At 34.6% G+C, this 18,989-nt stretch overlaps 3 protein-coding genes across 3 annotated transcripts; 2 read left to right on the top strand and 1 right to left on the bottom strand.

Moving 5' to 3' along the window:
• The first annotated feature begins 1,019 nt into the window (after positions 1-1,019).
• LOC112054156 (uncharacterized) lies at positions 1,020-5,436 on the top strand. Its single transcript, XM_024093837.2, has 5 exons — positions 1,020-1,522; positions 2,140-2,387; positions 2,916-3,048; positions 4,097-4,226; positions 5,134-5,436. Exons 1-5 carry the CDS (start codon positions 1,160-1,162, stop codon positions 5,217-5,219), a joined length of 960 nt encoding a protein of 319 aa, XP_023949605.2. The 5' UTR covers positions 1,020-1,159; the 3' UTR covers positions 5,220-5,436.
• On the bottom strand, positions 5,427-9,944 carry LOC112054157 (ubiquitin domain-containing protein UBFD1). The gene is made up of 6 exons (XM_024093838.2): positions 9,788-9,944; positions 9,230-9,672; positions 8,009-8,134; positions 6,685-6,826; positions 6,558-6,604; positions 5,427-6,309 (listed from the first exon to the last, which is right to left on the bottom strand). The coding sequence occupies exons 1-6, from the start codon at positions 9,798-9,800 to the stop codon at positions 6,199-6,201; spliced, it is 882 nt and encodes a 293-aa protein (XP_023949606.1). The 5' UTR covers positions 9,801-9,944; the 3' UTR covers positions 5,427-6,198.
• A 148-nt stretch (positions 9,945-10,092) lies between these two features.
• On the top strand, positions 10,093-17,512 carry LOC112054158 (titin homolog). The gene is made up of 11 exons (XM_052885932.1): positions 10,093-11,437; positions 11,944-12,128; positions 12,691-12,884; positions 13,143-13,403; positions 13,692-13,885; positions 13,959-14,065; positions 14,232-14,357; positions 14,445-14,582; positions 14,653-14,762; positions 14,909-15,344; positions 16,092-17,512. Exons 1-11 carry the CDS (start codon positions 10,372-10,374, stop codon positions 16,197-16,199), a joined length of 2,925 nt encoding a protein of 974 aa, XP_052741892.1. The 5' UTR covers positions 10,093-10,371; the 3' UTR covers positions 16,200-17,512.
• Positions 17,513-18,989: the final 1,477 nt, after the last annotated feature.

Genomic DNA, 18,989 nt, shown 5'->3' with positions numbered 1-18,989 from the left:
AATTTTGAAATCGAATTAGTTAGAAGAGGAGGGATGGCTTCATCAAAGACGGGTGATCCAAGGAGATGTAGACTATCCTTGAAAACGGTTTTAATATTTGGCGCGACGTTACTGAAATTTTGATGAATTTGTGATGCCAGATGAGAATCTACGGAGTCGGAAATATACAACTCGCATTTATTGAAGTTTAGCTCAAGGCCAATATCTCTAAATTTATTGTAAATTTGTAATAAATCAGCTAAAACTGTTTGTGAATCACCACCCAAAGTGCCGTCATCGAGGTACCATACATTTAATTTTGAATTTAGACTATGGATTATTGAATTTATTGCCAAACTAAATATAGCTGGACCGAGGGGATCACCTTGTTGACAACCTACTGCCGAAAGGATTTCGTTGTTTTTATATAATAATTTTGATGGATCGTGATAACACTGCATTAAAAAATTGTAAATTTCCGGAGCCGTAATTTTGATTTCGTTTAACAAGGTGTCTCTACTTATCGAGTTAAATGCATTTTTCACGTCTAATTTTAAAAGTACCTCGCATGAGTCGCTCATCACGAATGTACGTACAGCATGCACAGCCGCCTCGCAACCGCCGCGGGTGCCGAATCCGACCTGTATTGGTTCAAAAAGATTTTGAAATTTTTTACGAGTGTGCCTAACGCAGACTTTCGCCGCTAATCTCCGTAGAGTCGATCCCACAGCGATAGGGCGCACGCCACCGTCTTTTTTTGAAAGTGCAATGAGGTTTGCTCCGTAGAGCACTGGTGTAATTTCTTGATACACATCTCCCAGCAGCATAAGATTGACCAGCTTAGTGATGCTTGAAGCAAGGTGTTCCCCAGCAATACCAGTTCCATGACTAGTTAGGTCAATCAGATGCTGCGGAGAAATGCCGTCTAGGCCCGACGCAGACCCTTTTGGGAACGATGTGAGGGCTGCTATAATATCCTTTTCAGAAACTTAAAATCTGTGATAGTTCTATAGAAAATAAAAAAAAAATGTCATTGTTGTCAAGTTGTCTGTCAATGTCAAATTCAAAATTTTACTTCCGTGTTCAAAATAGAAAATTCTAAATTTCTAATTATTTAGCTTTAGCCGTAAATGTTAGTTATTTCATTTACATTTATTACAAAAATTTGAAGAATGAGACAATGCAAAAGCTCAGTAAAGAAAAAAATATACAAAGAAAACTCAAACTTACACAGAAAATTGCATTAGAAAAAGGGATTGACGAAGTTTTAATAAAAAAGTTTAATTATATCTGTTACATTGGAGAAAAGAAAGAAAAATATTTATATACAGGATTAACGCGAAAAGCAATAATTACACTAGGGGTGACTTTTACATCAATATTGTTATTTAGTTTAGCAGTGGACTATTTGCTAAGTGCAAGATGTCTGTTACCTATTAATCACTTGGTGTGGGAAGCAACGCGCCCTCTCTCCGACTGCGGATATTGTGCGAATGTTACGAAACCGATTATACTGATGAACATTACGCGCCAAAAATTTCGGGTACGAATTTTTAATAAGTACACACATCACTACTAAGCCCCAAAGTAAGCGTGCTATGGGATAGCGGATTTTAGTATATATATTTATATACTAAATAAAACTGCTCGTCATCATAAACCACCCATATTCAGCTCACTGTGGAGCACGAGTCTCCTCTCAGAAAGAGCGATAGGTTACAGCCCACCATGCTGGCCATGCATTTAAGTAATGTATAAATAGACCCAGACACTGTAAAACACCCATATCCTCATAACACAAATATTTTCCAGTTGTGGGAATTGAACCCATGGCCATAGATACAGAATGCATGCAATATGTGTGTAAATAAAATTCTTGGTTTATTGCATTCAGCCGAAACGGCTCAACAGATTATAATGAATTTTTTTTTTTAATTATATTTGATAGATTAATACTTTACAATACATATATTGCACAGTATTAATTATCTATTTTTTGATTGTGATGTAGTATTTTGGTAATTAAATGTATATGGTACAATGTATATGGTGGTGGTTTGCTAGGTCGGCTAGGAGTCAAAATTTCATGGTTGTACTTACCTTTTTGTAGTTTTTAAAAACATTACACAATAAAAATATGTTTTTATTGTTTATTTTTAGAAATACGCCTATTCATCAAAACCTATAATTGTAAAAAATGCAATAGTCCATTGGAGAGCCATCAAAGAGTTTAATTTTTACATGTTCAAAAAGTTGTATGAACAAACTGCAGGTAGCTATGAGAGTCTTGAAGAAGGTTGTCAGTTCCTGAATTTCAAAACAGATCTCTTTACATTAAAAGAAGTGTTTAGTATGCCAGCTGCGAGAGTGAGAAATGAGCCTGGTCAAGAACCTTGGTATGTTGGTTGGTGAGTATGATTGACAATGTATACTTAAACTTAATCATGTCAAAGAATATCAAATTGTAACAAAATGGTCTATCATGTCAGGATTAAACTCAGCGCTCAAATTGAATCCTTTCTTTAACTGTTGAATCTATTTGCATGTTTAAATGTCTGTCTGTGATTTCAAAATAACTATGTTTTCACTAGTGCTTATAATTAGTTACATTTTCACTTGTAAATAGTGGTTCTTGATCAATAAGTAGACTACATTTTCTTAGTGGAAAAACACATAGTATAGGTTCTTAAAGAATTTGTAAATACTTGATTTCACATGTACAACATTGCAGGCACTCACTAATGAAAAGTTCTTGGTTAACAAAACTTATGGTTTTAATAAAAATAAAAATGTATAGGTGAAACCATGCACAAAATGGACATTCTATAATTTGCTTAGAATTGGCCAAAAAAATATCAATCAGTTCCATCATGACCAACAAAACTTAAATCTCGTTTTACTATTTTTCAAAAACATAAATAAATATTGTCTTACAGGGGCAACTGTCATCCAGATATTTTAACCAAGGTCAGAAAGTATTACACAGTACCAGAGTTTCTTCCTGAAGATGCAGAATTCCCAGTGACTGAAAATGTATTCTTTGGATATGAAATGGGAGCTGTTATGCATGTAAACGATTCTTATCTTAATTATTAATGGAAGTCCATCATCATCAACAACCAATGGACATCCACTGCTGGACATATGCCTCTTGCATAGACTTAGGCCAAAGCCAGCCTAGCCAAATCAGGCAAGGATATGCTCACTGTGGGGCCCCAATAGTAGGGAGGCTCTAAACAATGTGACTACTAGTCGCGCTTTATTAGTAAGATGCGACGTCGAAGTCCATTGGGAATGCGACAATATAGATGTGAGTGGTCTTAACACGAGCATCATGGCATTGAAGTTTCGAATTCACCTCAGTTTTGATGTAGGGCTCAGAATAGTCTGTAGATGACTTATCAATGTGGAAGTCCATATTGATTAATACGAAATCTGTCTTGTTACCTTTTCACTAAACCATTTAACAGATTTAAATTAATTTTACTATAGATGTAATTGTGACTTACAGACTTACATACCCACCCTCTTTATACCCCTATTGATAGTCATATTTATTATATTTAAAAATTAAGTTGAAAGATTGTTAAAATGTTACTGGTTAAAAGGTTTTACCATAGAAGTAGTGACTGTTTGCTACAAGTCTACAATAAAAATCTATTTTGCAAAAGCAAAATGAAAATTTTACTCTTATTAAAATTGTCATTGAACAAGAAATTATGTTTGGGGGGTTTCTTAGCAGAATCATATTGCCTTTCTAATAAGATTAGTTATAAACTAAGTAGATTGATGTTATTTAATAAATATAAAAGAGAAATATGGTTAATGTAAACAGGAAAGGATTGAAGTTCATCTAGCCATTTGGTGTTGATGAAACATGTGACATTGGAGATAGAAAAATTATTTTGTTGAGCATTCAATTCTTGTCTTCAAAAAAACACAATGTTGATATATTTTTATGATCTGGAATAATGTTCTTTATGCATTTCTCCTTACAAACACGCGCATTTGCTTTATAATAATCATCTATTTAACCTACTTGTAAAAATGGTTATATTTATATTTAAATGAAGTTTTATATTATAATTTTAATTTATGTTACCTAATGCCATTGCAGTTGGACTATATTCCAAGACTGATGTGGCAGGGTCAGGTGAAAGGTAACAAGACTTGGTCGGTTGCTCCGGTGCCAGAATGTGAACATGTATGCAATAAATTCAAATATTATGTGGAGCCTGGAGACGTAGGTATGTATTAAATAATAATCTATACTAATATTTTAAAGAGGCAAAGTTTGTGATGTTGCATGTGGTAATCTACTGAACCAATTTTGAAAATTCTTTTACCATTTTAGAAAAAAAAAACATACATACAGCCGAACGTAAAACCTCCTTTTTGGAAGTCAGTTAAAAAGACCATTGTTATATTGTGAGTGTCATAGGCTATATTTTTCCCCACAGGAATGGGAAATATATAGGGTGAAACCGCGAGACCTCTTCTAGTCTTGTATATCATCATTATATCAGCCGATGGATGTCCACTGCAGGACGTAGGACTTTTGTAGGGACTTCCAAACATCACGATATTAAGCCACCTGCATCCAGCGAGTCCCTGCGACGATATCGCTTGATGTCGTCAGTCCACCTGGTGGGGGGTCGACCAGCACTGTCTTGTATATATTAATAATTATCTATTTATAAACGCGAATAAACAGCTGGACAAACAACAATGAAAAGAGAACCGGCAAAAATGTATGGGAGCCTGCCTAAATATCAATATAGCTCTCACATAAAGCTTGTTAAACCATTTTATTGTTTTATGTTTTGTGTTTCTTTTTCGAGCCATAACTTGTTCCACACAGTAATTAGGAGCTTTTGACCTTATTATTAATTAAAGTACATAGAAAATCCTATCCAATGGTATGTCGCATGTTTTTATTGGTATTTAGGCAGGAATGCTGGTTCTCCATGGGCAGGGAGGTCGTTTTTATCTGTAGCGGTAGCAGATAGGTATCTGCTTAGAACGGATGTGGCAAAAAGGTCGGATTAAGGAGGTTTAAGAGCGGACGAAGTCGCGGGCGTCCGTGAAAACAATATAGTAAACTCCAACAAAGTTACGCCTCTATTTAACACTTAGTATCTATTTTTTTTGCAGTTCTATTGGATACAAGAGTTTGGTATCACGCTACAAGTATACCAAAAGGGCAATTTTCATTAACTGTGCAGTCTGAATATGGGTGATGTTGTTTATATTGTTTGAGAAATCAGTATTATTTAGACATATCGAATGCCAAAAATTTTATAACTTTATTTAAGTAAAGGTGCCATTTTATTGTAGTCTGACTATTTATAAATTAATGTTAAGTATATACAATTACTTCTTTTTGATGTTCTATTTGAGTGAATTTTGTATTTTTTTTTTAATGAGTGATGAAATAAAACGAAATCTAGTTTATAATGCTTTTTTTATATCTAATTCTATGATCAAATTCTCACGAAGGATTCGTAGGAATATAGTAGTCAAGATATATATTTTTGTACGCTAAAATAGAGAAAGAATATGAAGTAAAATTTTCTTGCAATATTCCGGCCAATCCTTCGATTCGAGTGAATTTTATAAAGTTCAAATAGAGATCAGGTTTCGAAACACAGAACAATAAGCTCATGAGTCGTGAATACTCGGTACTGTGGTACCGTGAATTCGTTAATAGCAATATTTTACAGCTCAAAACCCCAAAATGCATAAAATGCAATTTTACAATAGCAAATAAAAAATTCTCACAAATGACCAGATAGATGCCAAATTTATTATCAATGGACAATTTTTAATTGACACAGCATAATGATATCACAAAAATAAATATTTACCAACGTCTCGGTACATAAAAACAATACAAATATTCACAACAAATACACAATTATAAAATCAGATTCAGGGACTCGGTATCATTTATCGAAATGTTGCAGATTTCGACAGTTATTTGTATAAGAGAGACGGCACGACTACCCTAGCACTAATTGGTATTTTAGCGTATAATAATTTTCAGTAAAATTGTATAAAGTCAACTGTTAGTATGAAGTTCTAAATATAAAACATGGAATATACATACATGTGCTAGGGCGCGTTATTTATTTATTTTATATATATATATATTGCAACTACCCAAGTAGCTCACAGGATTTAGTAACAGCAGACAGATACGGTTCAACAGTATTGTAATTAGAAGAATTGCCACACACCAAGAACTGCATCCTTTATGGCCTCGACATATTGTGCTGGTACCCAGTACACCCAATATTTCGAGGCCTCTGTTGGCCCCAGTTGCAATGCCTGAAATAATAAACCCAAGCTAAATATTGGCATGATAAAACAAAATTAAAAGACATAATAGGCAAGTAGGCATTGCATTTATGCATCTATATGTAGTTATATAGACTATCATGTTTTCCCTGAAAGTTCCATGGCTCCTAAGGGAATAGTGAAACTAGAATTTAATGCAAACTGAGTTTCAGGGTTTCGCTTGTTTCTATATACTTTTATGACAAATGAAATATTATTTAAAATGTCCAATTCCTTACCATAATATGATATTCCTCATGTTCTTTTATTGGTTCTGATGTGATACCTGAAAAATATAATAAAAACAGTTTGAAATCTAGGTTCTACGTTCTAGATTGTCTATAGCATAGAAACATTATTTTTAACCTTTAATAGAGGTCATAGCTAGTTTCTCAGTACGTTCTTTGGTTCCAAGCCATAGCTGGTCCTGTTCAGGCTTAAAGGTGAGCCTGACTTTGCCGCCGTGTTTATTTAACATCCCACTTAATGGCACTGGGGGAAGAGCTTCCTGAAAGTGAATGTCATTTATATTATTCATATATATCCACCTATTTTAAAGGCCCACTAGATACTAGAATGTGGCCCCCCTCCTACTTAACGGCGGAACTTAACCCACCACATTGCTCTAAAGTGGTTTTGTGGGCTCAAGATATTTTTTATAATAGGCTCGCGCTTAGCCACAATTTCACCCAATGGTAAGTAGATGTGGCCTAAGACGAACATGCTTACCTAGAAGATGCCTATTCGCTGTCATCTTAAAGATGCCCAGGTTTTAAGAGTTACAAAACACTGACTTTGGGTTCCATACCCTAGCCATGTGTATAAGTAACAAAGAAGTCAATTACTTCATAAGCTTTAGGGATGGAAACCTACCCAGTGTCTTGAAGGTGACAGTGGTACGAGCTCAAATAGCTCCTGTGCACACTCTCCGAAATATATTTTTATGGAAATGTTAAATTTTTTCAACCACTATGTTAATAAAAAAACCAACCAACTTCCAACTCTGAGCTGAGAATTTATAATACAAATTATTAGAAGAATATGCTTTAATGAAGAAAGTTCAATATGCTACAGCCTGACCCAAGGCCTCATGATCAAAAGACTAGCCACTGGACCAACAAGGATAAATAGCTTTTTGAGACACAAAAATAGCTTCAATAGCTCAACCGTAAAGGAACCAGACTAGACTGAGGTGTAGTGGTTCAATCTCTGCTTGTTGGACTATTGTTTTACTCACTTCTAATGCTGACTTTCCTGACTAGTTGGAGGGAATGGTAATATTGGACATATTTAAGTGGGGTAGCCATTGGCTATAGGCAGAGTACATAGGTTGATGGATGTTGGATTCCCAAGGAGCTGTTAGGGTTACATTGAAAAGACTCAGGGTCAATTCAATTTTTAATTTTATGGCTTACACTACTAACTGGGTACAATTCACTTTGCCAATGTTGCATGGAAAGGAAGACAAACTTTTAGAGATAATAACCAACTTAATTATGACACTACAAATAGCAGATTTTTTTGTTACATTTTGTTGTTTGGTTACATTGAAAAGACTCAGGGTCATGGCCCAGATAGAGTCTGTCAACATCAAACTGCTGTACACAGCTTGGCAGAACAAAACATACACAAGCAGTTCTTTAAGGGTTCCGTTTTTGTACTAGGATGTTGTAAATAAATATTAATGTACCTTAACTCCTTTGATACCAGGCATTGCATCTGGAGGAATGCCTTTATCTAACACTTTCCTATGGATCTTCTGCATACATAATGGTTCCTTATTAGCCTGGCTACTGTTTTTTTCTTCTAGTATTTCCTGAATTGAAAATGAAATACAATTTTTAGTGTGGACTTAGAAATTATTCTAAGGCACTAAGCACTAATACATGGATAGTATTCATTATTGTAAGCATTTTGAAAGGAAAGTAATAAAAAGATATTTAAATATTGGAAGTGTGAGTAATGAGTAGTTATTATGGCATTTGCAATTTGCATGTTAGAAATTTCACAATTTACGTACACTGACATAGACCTATTTTGTTGGGACAAGATGGTCAATTAATTATTGAGTACAAATCTAAAATTCAATATTGTCATAAATAAATTAATGTAATTAAATAAAATATGTACATTGTATATTTGTATGACTATTGTGTTTTTTAAAATTTGCAGCAAGTATGTAAGTAGAAAACTTGATGTACTGTAGTAATTTTTGGGTAATGCATGACCAACAAAAAAAAGGCTTAGAAGTTTAAACAAGGTAGAGGGACAAAAGTATTAATAAATTAAGATGTACCAGTGTGTATATTATGACTAAAACTTCTAGTCTGATATGACATTGCTGTACACTGAATAGCACAGCTGTTATCACTCAATGGAATATTTTCAGTCAGTGTTATTATTTCTTTTCTCTCCTGATAGAGAAAGTGCCGTAGGCTCCTTAATGGGCTCCTAACCTAACCTCAGTTATGTACAGTTATGAAATTAAATATAACGAGTCTCAAATAGTGAAGGAATACATTGTGAGAAAACCTGCATACCTGAGAATTTTCTTAATTCTCTAGGTGTGTGAAGTATGCCAATCCACATTGGGCCAGCGTGGTGTACTTAAGCCTAACCCCTCTCATCCTGAGAGGTGACTCATGCTCAACAGCAAGCTGAATATGGGTTAATGGTTGGGGATAATAACGATGATAGTTTTACGTCCAGTGTGATGGTAGATCCAAGCACCTTTATTATTAAGGAACTCATCAATGGTGTAGTAACCTTGACTAAGTAAATGTTTTTTAACATATTGCTTAAAGCTATGCATTGGCAGGTCCATCACAGTCTTGGGGTTAATAACATGAATATATTGTTGTATTCTTAATTATATTTTTATTACTAAAAATTATATAAAACATTGGCATACCTTTGGTGCACTTTTCACAGCTAAAATATCATCCATTTTAGATCCGACAAGCATGACTTTACCACCCTTGACTATTCCCGAGTTTCTCAACGTAACATTGTCACGTGCCATGCCTTTGATTATAAGTTTCTGGGCGGACTGTGGAACACCGGATATTCTCTCTAAATGCGCTTTAAGTTCTAAAACGGTTGCATCATATGCGAACGAAATTTCGTGTTTATTTTTGTTAAAAACTACGGTAAATTCGACCTGTTCCGGAATCTCGCACAAATCCGAGTCTTCTGTTGTCGTTTCTGAGGTACTCGAAGTGCTCTCTGTGGGGCCTTCGTTGTCTGACTTCCCATTATCAACACAATGTTTGATTTCTGTATCAGGTTTAGAGCTGCCGTTCGCTACTAAAGAGTTGGCTTCCTGATTTTCTGCAGTATCGCCTTTTTCAGAAGCTAAAATAAAAAGCGTGAGTTAGCACAATTCTAGAACAAAAGGCTCCTCCAGGCCGAAACTATATTGTCAAAAATAATTCAAACGATCACGCTGGTAACCTGTATTAAACCTTACCTTTATGATCCATGTTGGGATGTTAATTATAAGTCTAAATTAATTTGATATACAGGAAGTCAATACTTATGCAGCAATTGTTTTGAAAAAAATAATTAAAAATACAGCCGACTGGCTGACGTGAAGCAACAAATTTTCATCAATCGACAACGACAATCGACACTCTAGGTTCCGTTCAGAATTCGGAAAAAGTAAATGTAAAATCACCTTTGTAGTTTATTTTTCATTTTTAAATATGAAAATAAAATTTAATTGCATAGAATAACACGGTATTACTGTTTCGACGACTGCATTACCCGTAATCGTTATTTTATAGTTTATTAAAATTAAAAAGCATTTATTAATGCAGTCCGTTTTATGAACGCCTAAACCAAAGACAAGATTTTCAGTTTTTCCGTTGCTATGGCGCCAATTTTTCAAACAACGCCACGCAATTCACTATTGTAAACATTTTGAAAGAAAAATAATAAAACGATATTTAAATATTGGTAGTGGTCTAAGTAACGAGTAGGTATTATGGTATTTGCAATTTGCATGATAGAACTTTCATAATTTACACTAGAATACTCTCAACATTTTCAATAATGAATTTTAATATTGAAGATCCTTTAGCAGGTATTTTAAGTGATGGTAGTGACGACAGTTTTTTTGACGATGATATACTGGGAAAGAAGAAGCCTCCAAAGAAGAAAGAAACGCCTACAGCGGAAAAGAAGAACGCTTTATTCGAAATTGGAGAGCCATTGACACAAACAAGTAATAATACAAAATTTGAAGATAAAGATATAGTTGGAGATGCAAGCTTGAAGCGAGAGTCATCATACAAAGACATTAAAAATGTACAACGAATGTCTCCAACTCCTTTTAAGCGAACAATATCTAAAGATTCTATCAACGTTAGCCAGAGAGAATCGAAAACTAAACTTGGTAATGAAAAAATAGATTCCTCGAAATCACCAGCTAAATCAAAACCAAGCGTGAGTATCGAAAAGTTAAGCATGTTGGATGATAAAAAGAAAGATTCAGTCAAACCTTTAGAAAGAGGTAAAAGTTCCCAATCTTTATTAGACGATATTTTGGGAGGTCCCTCAATAAAACCAAGCGCATCCAGTCATTCTACACGACCAGTTGCTGCTGCGAAAAAACAGGACTTCGATTTAGATACTATTTTAGGAACAGAGCCAAAACAAACTGTATCTACAAAAATTGAAACACAAAACACTTTAAAAGTAGAAGCTACCAAAGATAGTAAACTAAAAAAAGGTAAGGCCGATGATTGGCTTGGCATTTTTCAAGAAAAAGACGATATAATTGAAGAAGAAGATGATGATGTTCCCGAATGGTTGGGTGGTGGTAGCAAAAAGAAAAAACCTGTCACCCAACCAACCACAGAAACTAAGCCAACTAAGCAACCACATCCTGAAGAAAAAGTTAATCTTCAAGTTGATACCCCTGAAGCTCACAAATCTACTATTGACTTAGACACAGACAGAGTAAAGAAAGTTGATATCCCTGTAAATCCCAAACTGGATATCAATCAGGAAGATTTGACGATGGAAGGTGCATCACTGTATTTACAACAACAAGAATCTCAACTGATGATTGCTTTGCAATTGAAAGCGCAGGATGAAAAGTTAGCCTCAATGCAATGTAAGTTTTTTATGCATTTTAACATTACGTATGCTTTTAAAAATTTTCTTTATTTATTAGGTACTATCACTGTTTGTGCTAATTACTTAGTAAATCGGGGTACTGTAAATTAAACTTGATTATACAAATATTTCCAACGCAATTAATTTTTAAGTTACCTATCCACTCAAAATTTTCTATGAATGTTATTTATACTGGACAAATAAAAAACTGTCAACTTTCTGAACTTTAAACTCTTCCTGTATTTTAATGTAATATTATTTTGTAAGTTTTGATTTTGGTTTGCTCATTGGCGTATTTAGGGTGGGCTTGGCCCTCAACATCAAGTCTATTATTAATATCATAATTTAATTTCATATCGGTAGCCCAGAATCCTGGGGTGGGCACAGGTCCATTCTAGGGTGGACACGGCCCACCCGGCCCCCTCCCTATATACGCCTTTGCTCTACAGTTTAGGAAAGTTGTAAAATAATTTCCGAGTGTATTGATGAGGGTTTTTTAAATAGTGCGTCAGAAGGAAAGCCAACGGGTGCAACGCGAGGCGGCGCTGGCTCAACACGAGCAGATCGACGCGATGCTGCGGAGACAGGCTGATCACAGGCTGCAGATGCAGAACATCATAGCCGCCCACCAGGAGCGGATCACGCAGAGGATAAAAGTATCTGAAACAGTCGTATTTTCGAGGCTTTTTGCTTAAAATGTGTGTACTGTACAGGGTGATACTATTTGTAGTGCGCAAATTTCTATTAGTGCGTCTGTATCGTATAGTGGATATATTTTCATAGATAGTGTGTATTTTACGACATGTGTTTGTTTTAATTTCTGTCTCCAAAAATAACAAAATAATGGCCACAGTATTTTCAAACGCCACCGCCACAGCCGCCGAGCGATGTAGCGCGCACGACGACTTAACTATAGCTGATCGTTCTGTATATCTTCAGGTAATAGGGTGTAGGTGATAGGTTGACCCTAAAAATCCGTTTTGTAGTAAATATCTTCGGCAAACTATAATAACTTTGGTAGTTTTTAGTCCCAAGGTCACAGAAAACATATGTACCAAGGTGTAGAATGGTGGTGGTGGTTTCCCCTTACAATCAGGCAAATTATCTAGTGTTCCGTCAATTATAGCACTATTTGGCGTAGTCGCACAAAGCCTTGATTTGTATGTCTTGAAAATATTAATATAAGATTGAGAATTTATAGGTCTGCATTATTTCAATTCATATTTTGTATCAATAACTGATAGGTAACGTTTTAAAAAACAGGCTTTACTAGGCGATGTTAATCCTGAACAAGACGAAGTTTATGGAACATCAAATGAATATGAAACAACAGGTGATCGCAAAGAGAGTCCATTTGCAAAGGAGAGAAAGCAGTTGCTACAGCTTGTACAATCATTGCAAGAGAACCATGATAAGGAAGTTGATTTAATGGAAACTTCCTATAGGTATGATAGTTGATTTGTTTACCCATAAATTAGGTATATAATGAGTATAATGAGAAAGATTTTGGGTTTAGATCTGCGGTTATAGACAAACTCGCTGCTGATTCTCTATTACAGATCTCAGTTCGTCATTCCTTATTTGCACAGCAAATCTATGCTTTGCTAGCTTCTGTTTTCTCTACCACCTCAACCTTTGTATCTTCAATTTAAGAGACTGCATCATTGCTTATTAATAAACAAAATATGTAATTATTTCAACAGACGTCAATTAGCTTTCTTAGAAGTTTCTTTTACTCAATCAGAAGAAAGAATGAAAGAAGAAAGTGACAAACTGATTAAATTTTACGCAGAGAAAATAAGTTGGTTAGATGAACATCACCAGTTATACAAGAGAATGTACGAAGAAAATTTAATCTCATTAACAGAGAGACATAAAAACGAACATGATATGTTAAAACAACAGCATTTAGAGAACATCAGAGTATTGCAGGAACACCACGTCGCCTTGATGGAGAATATAAAGTAAGAATTGATTAATAAAATATGTTGATGCAATTAGTAACAATAATAAAGAAACTAAAATCAGAAATTAAAACCATGTTAAACTAATAAAACTAAAGTATGGTTAATATTATGCTTCAACATTGACTGTTTGTTTAGAAGGTTGAATTTTGATGATGATTCAATTTATTAAAAAAAAGGAAATATACCTATACCTATGTATTTTTTTGCACCTAGTAATAAGGCGTGAATTTTTATGTAGAGTTTGTTTGATAAATAATCTGATATTAAACTTAAAGATTTTTTTAGAAATGCAGTAAAACAAGAACAAGTACTCATAAAAGAGTCAGCTACTTTCTCTTCGGATCTTCAGGAGTTGTTGTCGAATTTGAAATCGAGTAATGAGAAATGTGGTCAGTTATGCGAAAAAGTAGAATCAATTTCACAAAATACTCAGAGAGATTCAGAAAGAAGTTTGCAAATAAGAGAAACACAGATATCAGGTAATATCATAAATTAATTTCATATTTTAATTTACTTTAATTTTCACTTTATGTAAATTTATCCTCTTAACAGATATGATTGAACAACTGAGAAAAGAAAAAGAGAATTTTGAAAAAGAGAAATCTGAAAGCAAAAATTTGGTTAACATGTTAGAAGCAAGACTCAAGCAAATGACATCAGTAAGTAGGGTTGTCTGCATGTACCTATATATATCAATAACAATAATGAAACTGTTTCATATTTTGACAATATTGTCTATCACTTTCATATTTTAATAATAGGAAAGTATATGAATAATATTTGCACAAATACCTTGAATATATAAAAGAGAAAAATCCTTTTCAGACGATAGAAGAAGAATCAGCGTTATTAAGGCAGAAAAAAATGGAATTCGAGTTTGAAAAGGCGACTTTTAGCAAACAAACCGAATTCGCCAAAAATGTTTTGAAGAAACAAGATGAAGAAATTAAGGTAGGAATGAATTTGAGACATTTAATATTGTTAAATGAATATATTAAATTAGGTACACAGTAAAATCTAAAATAAATCACTTTTAAGATGTTGAAAGAAGACATTCAAAAGGAATATCAAGAAAAAAACTCAAAGATAGAGGAAGAAAGGGCTAAAGCATTAAAAGACAGTGCATTAGTTGCCAAAGAGAAAGCTTCAATACAGAGCTTAAAGCTAGAACTTGAGGTAAGTTTAATGCGTTAAGTTTAAAGAATATATATTTTTTCATTTTCTTATACTGATATTTGTGTGATAGAAAACAAAGGCAGAATTGCAAGGACAGTTGGAAGAGTTAGCAGAAGAAAGGACGAAGTTAAATACTGAGAAACAGGAATTGCATTTAGAAGAACAGAGGGTTATGTCAAAGTAAGTATTTCCTATATTTATTTACAAAAGACATGAAACAGCGGACACCACTGAAATACGCCGTGAATGCATGTGATCTAGCTTACAATTATTTGATAAACATGATAATTATAATCCAACAATTCTATACTAATCCTTTTTATCAGAAGCAGAGACTTAGATCTGCTCGCCAAAACGGCAATGGAGAAGCAATCCCAAGCGGACAAGAAATATTCTGAAGCTGAATTCTTGCAGAAGAAATACGAGGATAGGATACGAAGGGTCCAAGAGCACGTAGTCTCACTCAATGCTAGAGAAAAACAAATTGCCAAGGAAAAGGTGGCTTTATCTCGAGAGAGATTGAGTTTACACAACGAGAGGAAAGAGATCGACAATCGCCAACAGTGTTCCTTGTGTAGAAGCTCCCAATATAATACGGATTATGTATACGCGCCGTATAATTTACCTGTATCGAGGGATTATAGGAATTTAAGTTCTCCCATCAATGTGGTGGAAGCGGATATGGCGGTACTGATGAGCAGGGTTGGACATGATGGCAATGTTGATGGAGTTGATGGTGATCAAGAATCAAGGCCATATAAGGTAGGTCAGGATACTTTAGTACACATTATTCGGTGGCTTAGGGCAGAGCTGGATTAAGATAACTTGATGCCCTAAGCTAAGCGGATGAATATCCCCTGTGCCCCCCCCCCCCCCTATTCTTAAGTGAACTACAGAGAATTAATTTAAAAAATGTTTTTTTAATTGCTTTAACTTTTGTGTGCTCCTTTTTAGGGTTCCGAACGTACGTAGTACAAAAACGGAACCTTTATTTTTTCTTGGCCGTCTCTGGCGACCCCTTATACGGGATGCCCTAGGCGATTCCTTAAATAGCTTATAGGTTAATCCAAGACTGGTTTAGGGCTATCATCATGAGGATGACCTCAAAAAACATAATGGTTCACTTTTGGGACATCTCTCTCTTTTTTTTGTAGTGGTCATTCCCTATACATAAGGATTAAGAGGCAAACTTTTTTTTAATTCACTCTAATTTTAAGTAGCCTTTGATAAGAATTTAAGAAAGATCCATCAGGTTACGTTTGTTAAAACGAAACAAGACATAGGTAGATCGTTATGAGAAAAAGGCATTGTCAACAAATAGCGAAAATATCGTTTTTTTTCTGCCCATGAGAGCTATATTTTCGATTTTGCCGTTATTATGGACGACGGGCGAAAACATGCCTTTCTTGTTACGAGTTTCTTTGAATGTTAGCTACATATATTTTTATTTTAATGAAACCATTGAAATTAATAAACAATTACATATCTAAAACAAAAAACTTCTTTCAGGATTACATGGATCCGAAGTTAATGATGCTACGCTTAGACGTGCAGCAAGTCATAAGTCATTTAGATCAAACTAAGAAGGATAATGTCAACAATGATCTTCAGGAGTAACAGTTTGTCAATTTTTTCATCTACATTCATCCAGCTTACCATTAAAATGGACAAGTCCGACGTATGGTGTTATAGGTAGATGTAGACACCGGCAAGCAAGCTGAACCAAATTAAATCCTCTGCGCAAGTATAAATAAAAGTGTTATACGCGTGCTTCCCTGGTTGCTCGGAACAAAAAGATGTCGAAGTTGTGATCGTCGGAAGGTTGCTAGTCTCTCGCAATTTTACAAAATATATTTCGGAGTGTGTGCACAGGAGTTATTTGGGCTCGTACAACCGTCACCATTTTACCATCGCACTGCAAGACAGGTTTCCATCCCTATAGTTTGGCAAGTTTTATGACGACACTGATACTGACACATGATATGCGAGCGACGGGAGGGAAGGACTACGCGGGTATGAGGTCGTGCGCGCGGGACATTGCTACCCCCCTCCCGGTCCGTGCGGACCATTGGGAGTGTTACGAACGAATTTGCCAAGCTATAGAACTCGCACGAAGCGATTTTCTTCTTTTCTTTTACGCATGGCTAGGGTATGGATCTCTCCCGAAGTCAGTGGGCATCATTACGAAGAGAGAAAAAAGGCATCTTATTCTCATTAGGCAAGCGCGTTACCATCAGGAGACGATCGTGGTCAAGTACGAGCTTATTCCAGCTCGTGCTCGAAAAAAAAACATTTCGTATGCGATTGCAATGGCGTCAATGTGTTGCTATGGTTACTCGATTTTACGTCACTAACACTCGAAAATGTTACTGCGAATTGTTCAACTTATAGACCACGTACTGTACTTACTTACTGCTAGTCTAATAATTTCTGAAACTGCATTAAAATTTATTGCATAGTTTGAAAGATCTTGGCGTACAAATGGCGAAAATCGATTTTGTCTTAAACTTTTTATATGCCAAAATGTGTTCGAGATGAGAACATGGAGTTATATTTAGCTAGACAACTCTTTTTCATATAAAGAGTATCCATTTTTTTCTATCTTCGATAAATCCCGAGCTTTTCACTTTATCAAAACCAAACCAAATTAATTAGTATTAGAGGTGAAAGTTATGTCGATTTTCGTCACATCTGATTTTATTTCAAAGATGAAAATCGCGACAAATAGGTGCTTTGCACTAATCTTTCGGTTTTGGTTTCGCTTGCCGTTATTAGCTAAATCTAAGTCCATGGTCAATATACCTAATTAACTTGTAAGATTATTTTTATGTAGGTAGTTAAATTTATGTATTGATTGAACTTGGTAAAAAATGTGTATGATCGCGTAAAATGTTTTTATGCATTGAAATAAATAAAAGACTGAAAATATATTAGAACTGTTTCATTTAATTTACTTCGACGATTATATAACATTTTTATTATTAGGTATTTTTTTATTCATATTAATCGTGTTATCAAAATGTACACAAACTCTTAACTTTAAGTAATATTACTAACAACATTTCAATGTAAAAATAGTATCCACTTATACATAAATTCCATTTTTTATCTATAATAGGTACTACGTATGCTACTAAACATTTAATTTAGAAGTACATACGCTTAATGGCTTTATCATAAAATTCATAAATTATAATAATATTCATTAAAATATATATTTATTACGTTTCGGATTGCTTATTGCACCGATTTTTCTACTACCTACATCCAGTCTTTAAGTAAAAAAAAATGTTTTTAGGTAATACATGGACGGCCTGGCCTTGTATACTATAACATCGATGTATATATATCTAATACGTACATAATATAATATTTAGCACTTTTATTTACTTTTATTTATTTTATTTACTTCCGCAAAAATATTGTAATAGGCGTTAATATTTATTTTTTCTATATATTTAAATTATAAAAACTATGTATACGATGATAAATAATTTGTGTGAAAGTGTCTTTTTAAAAGCCTACTAACATTTTAAAACTCTAGATTACGACTTTCTATTATAACGAGTGATTTATATATAAGAATTAATATTATATATTGGTCTATCTATACATCGATGGTCTATAACTACACCCAGATCTAAAACCTACTCTATGGTCTAAAATTATATTACAAAATTAACACTTCAAATATCAACTGGATTATAGAATAATCTTCAAATCAAGGAACGACACTTTGTTTATACTATACATTATTTACATTTAATATTAAAGAATTCCTTTATTAGCAAAGAAATCTCGTTTATATTTTTAAAAATTAATTGTATTACATTTTAATATGATATATAAAAAAAAGTCAATTTTGTTAGCTTTCTTTCAACTTTGTTCCTAAGTGCATTGACCTCTTATAATAAAGGACGCACAATCATGTAAAAATTTCACTTAAAAATCGTAGGAAGGTTGCTAGTCTCTCGGCATTTTACAAAATATATTTCGGAGAGTGTGCACAGGAGTTATTTGAGGTCGTACACCCGTCACCATTTTACCATCGCACTGCAAGACACCGGGTAGGATTCCATCCTTATAGCTTGGCAAGCTCTGTGAAGACACTCCCATGATATGCGAGCGACGGGAGGGGAAGGACTACGCGGGTATGAGGTCGTGCGCGCGGGGCATCGCTACCCGGTCCGCGCGGACGATTGGGTGTGTTACGAACGAATTTGCCAAGCTATAGAACTCGCACGAAGCGATTTGCTTCTTCGTTTCTTTTAAGCATGGCTAGGGTATGGTACTGTCTTCCGAAATCAGTGGGCATCATTAAGAAGAGAGTGAAAAGGCATCTTTTAGGTAAGCGTGTTATCATCAGAAGAGATCGTGGTCAACACGTGGTGAATAAGCTCGTGCTTG

Source organism: Bicyclus anynana, chromosome 15, assembly GCF_947172395.1.
Source record: "Bicyclus anynana chromosome 15, ilBicAnyn1.1, whole genome shotgun sequence".
Lineage (NCBI taxonomy): Eukaryota > Metazoa > Arthropoda > Insecta > Lepidoptera > Nymphalidae > Bicyclus > Bicyclus anynana.
The sequence above is the reverse complement of the archived record's forward strand: the minus strand, read 5'-3'. Positions and strand labels throughout refer to the sequence as shown.

Coding starts and splice junctions, on each gene's coding strand:
- LOC112054156 (XM_024093837.2), top strand. CDS start 1,160: ATGCAAAAGCTCAGTAAAGAAAAAAATATACAAAGAAAACTCAAACTT. Junction 1,523..2,139: donor TTACGCGCCAAAAATTTCGG/GTACGAATTTTT, acceptor GTTTATTTTTAG/AAATACGCCTATTCATCAAA. Junction 3,049..4,096: donor AAATGGGAGCTGTTATGCAT/GTAAACGATTCT, acceptor ATGCCATTGCAG/TTGGACTATATTCCAAGACT.
- LOC112054157 (XM_024093838.2), bottom strand. Junction 8,135..9,229: donor CTGTGAAAAGTGCACCAAAG/GTATGCCAATGT, acceptor TTTTCAATTCAG/GAAATACTAGAAGAAAAAAA. Junction 6,310..6,557: donor ATGAGGAATATCATATTATG/GTAAGGAATTGG, acceptor TTATTATTTCAG/GCATTGCAACTGGGGCCAAC.
- LOC112054158 (XM_052885932.1), top strand. CDS start 10,372: ATGAATTTTAATATTGAAGATCCTTTAGCAGGTATTTTAAGTGATGGT. Junction 12,129..12,690: donor TCGTATTTTCGAGGCTTTTT/GCTTAAAATGTG, acceptor GATAGGTAACGT/TTTAAAAAACAGGCTTTACT. Junction 15,345..16,091: donor AAGAATCAAGGCCATATAAG/GTAGGTCAGGAT, acceptor AACTTCTTTCAG/GATTACATGGATCCGAAGTT.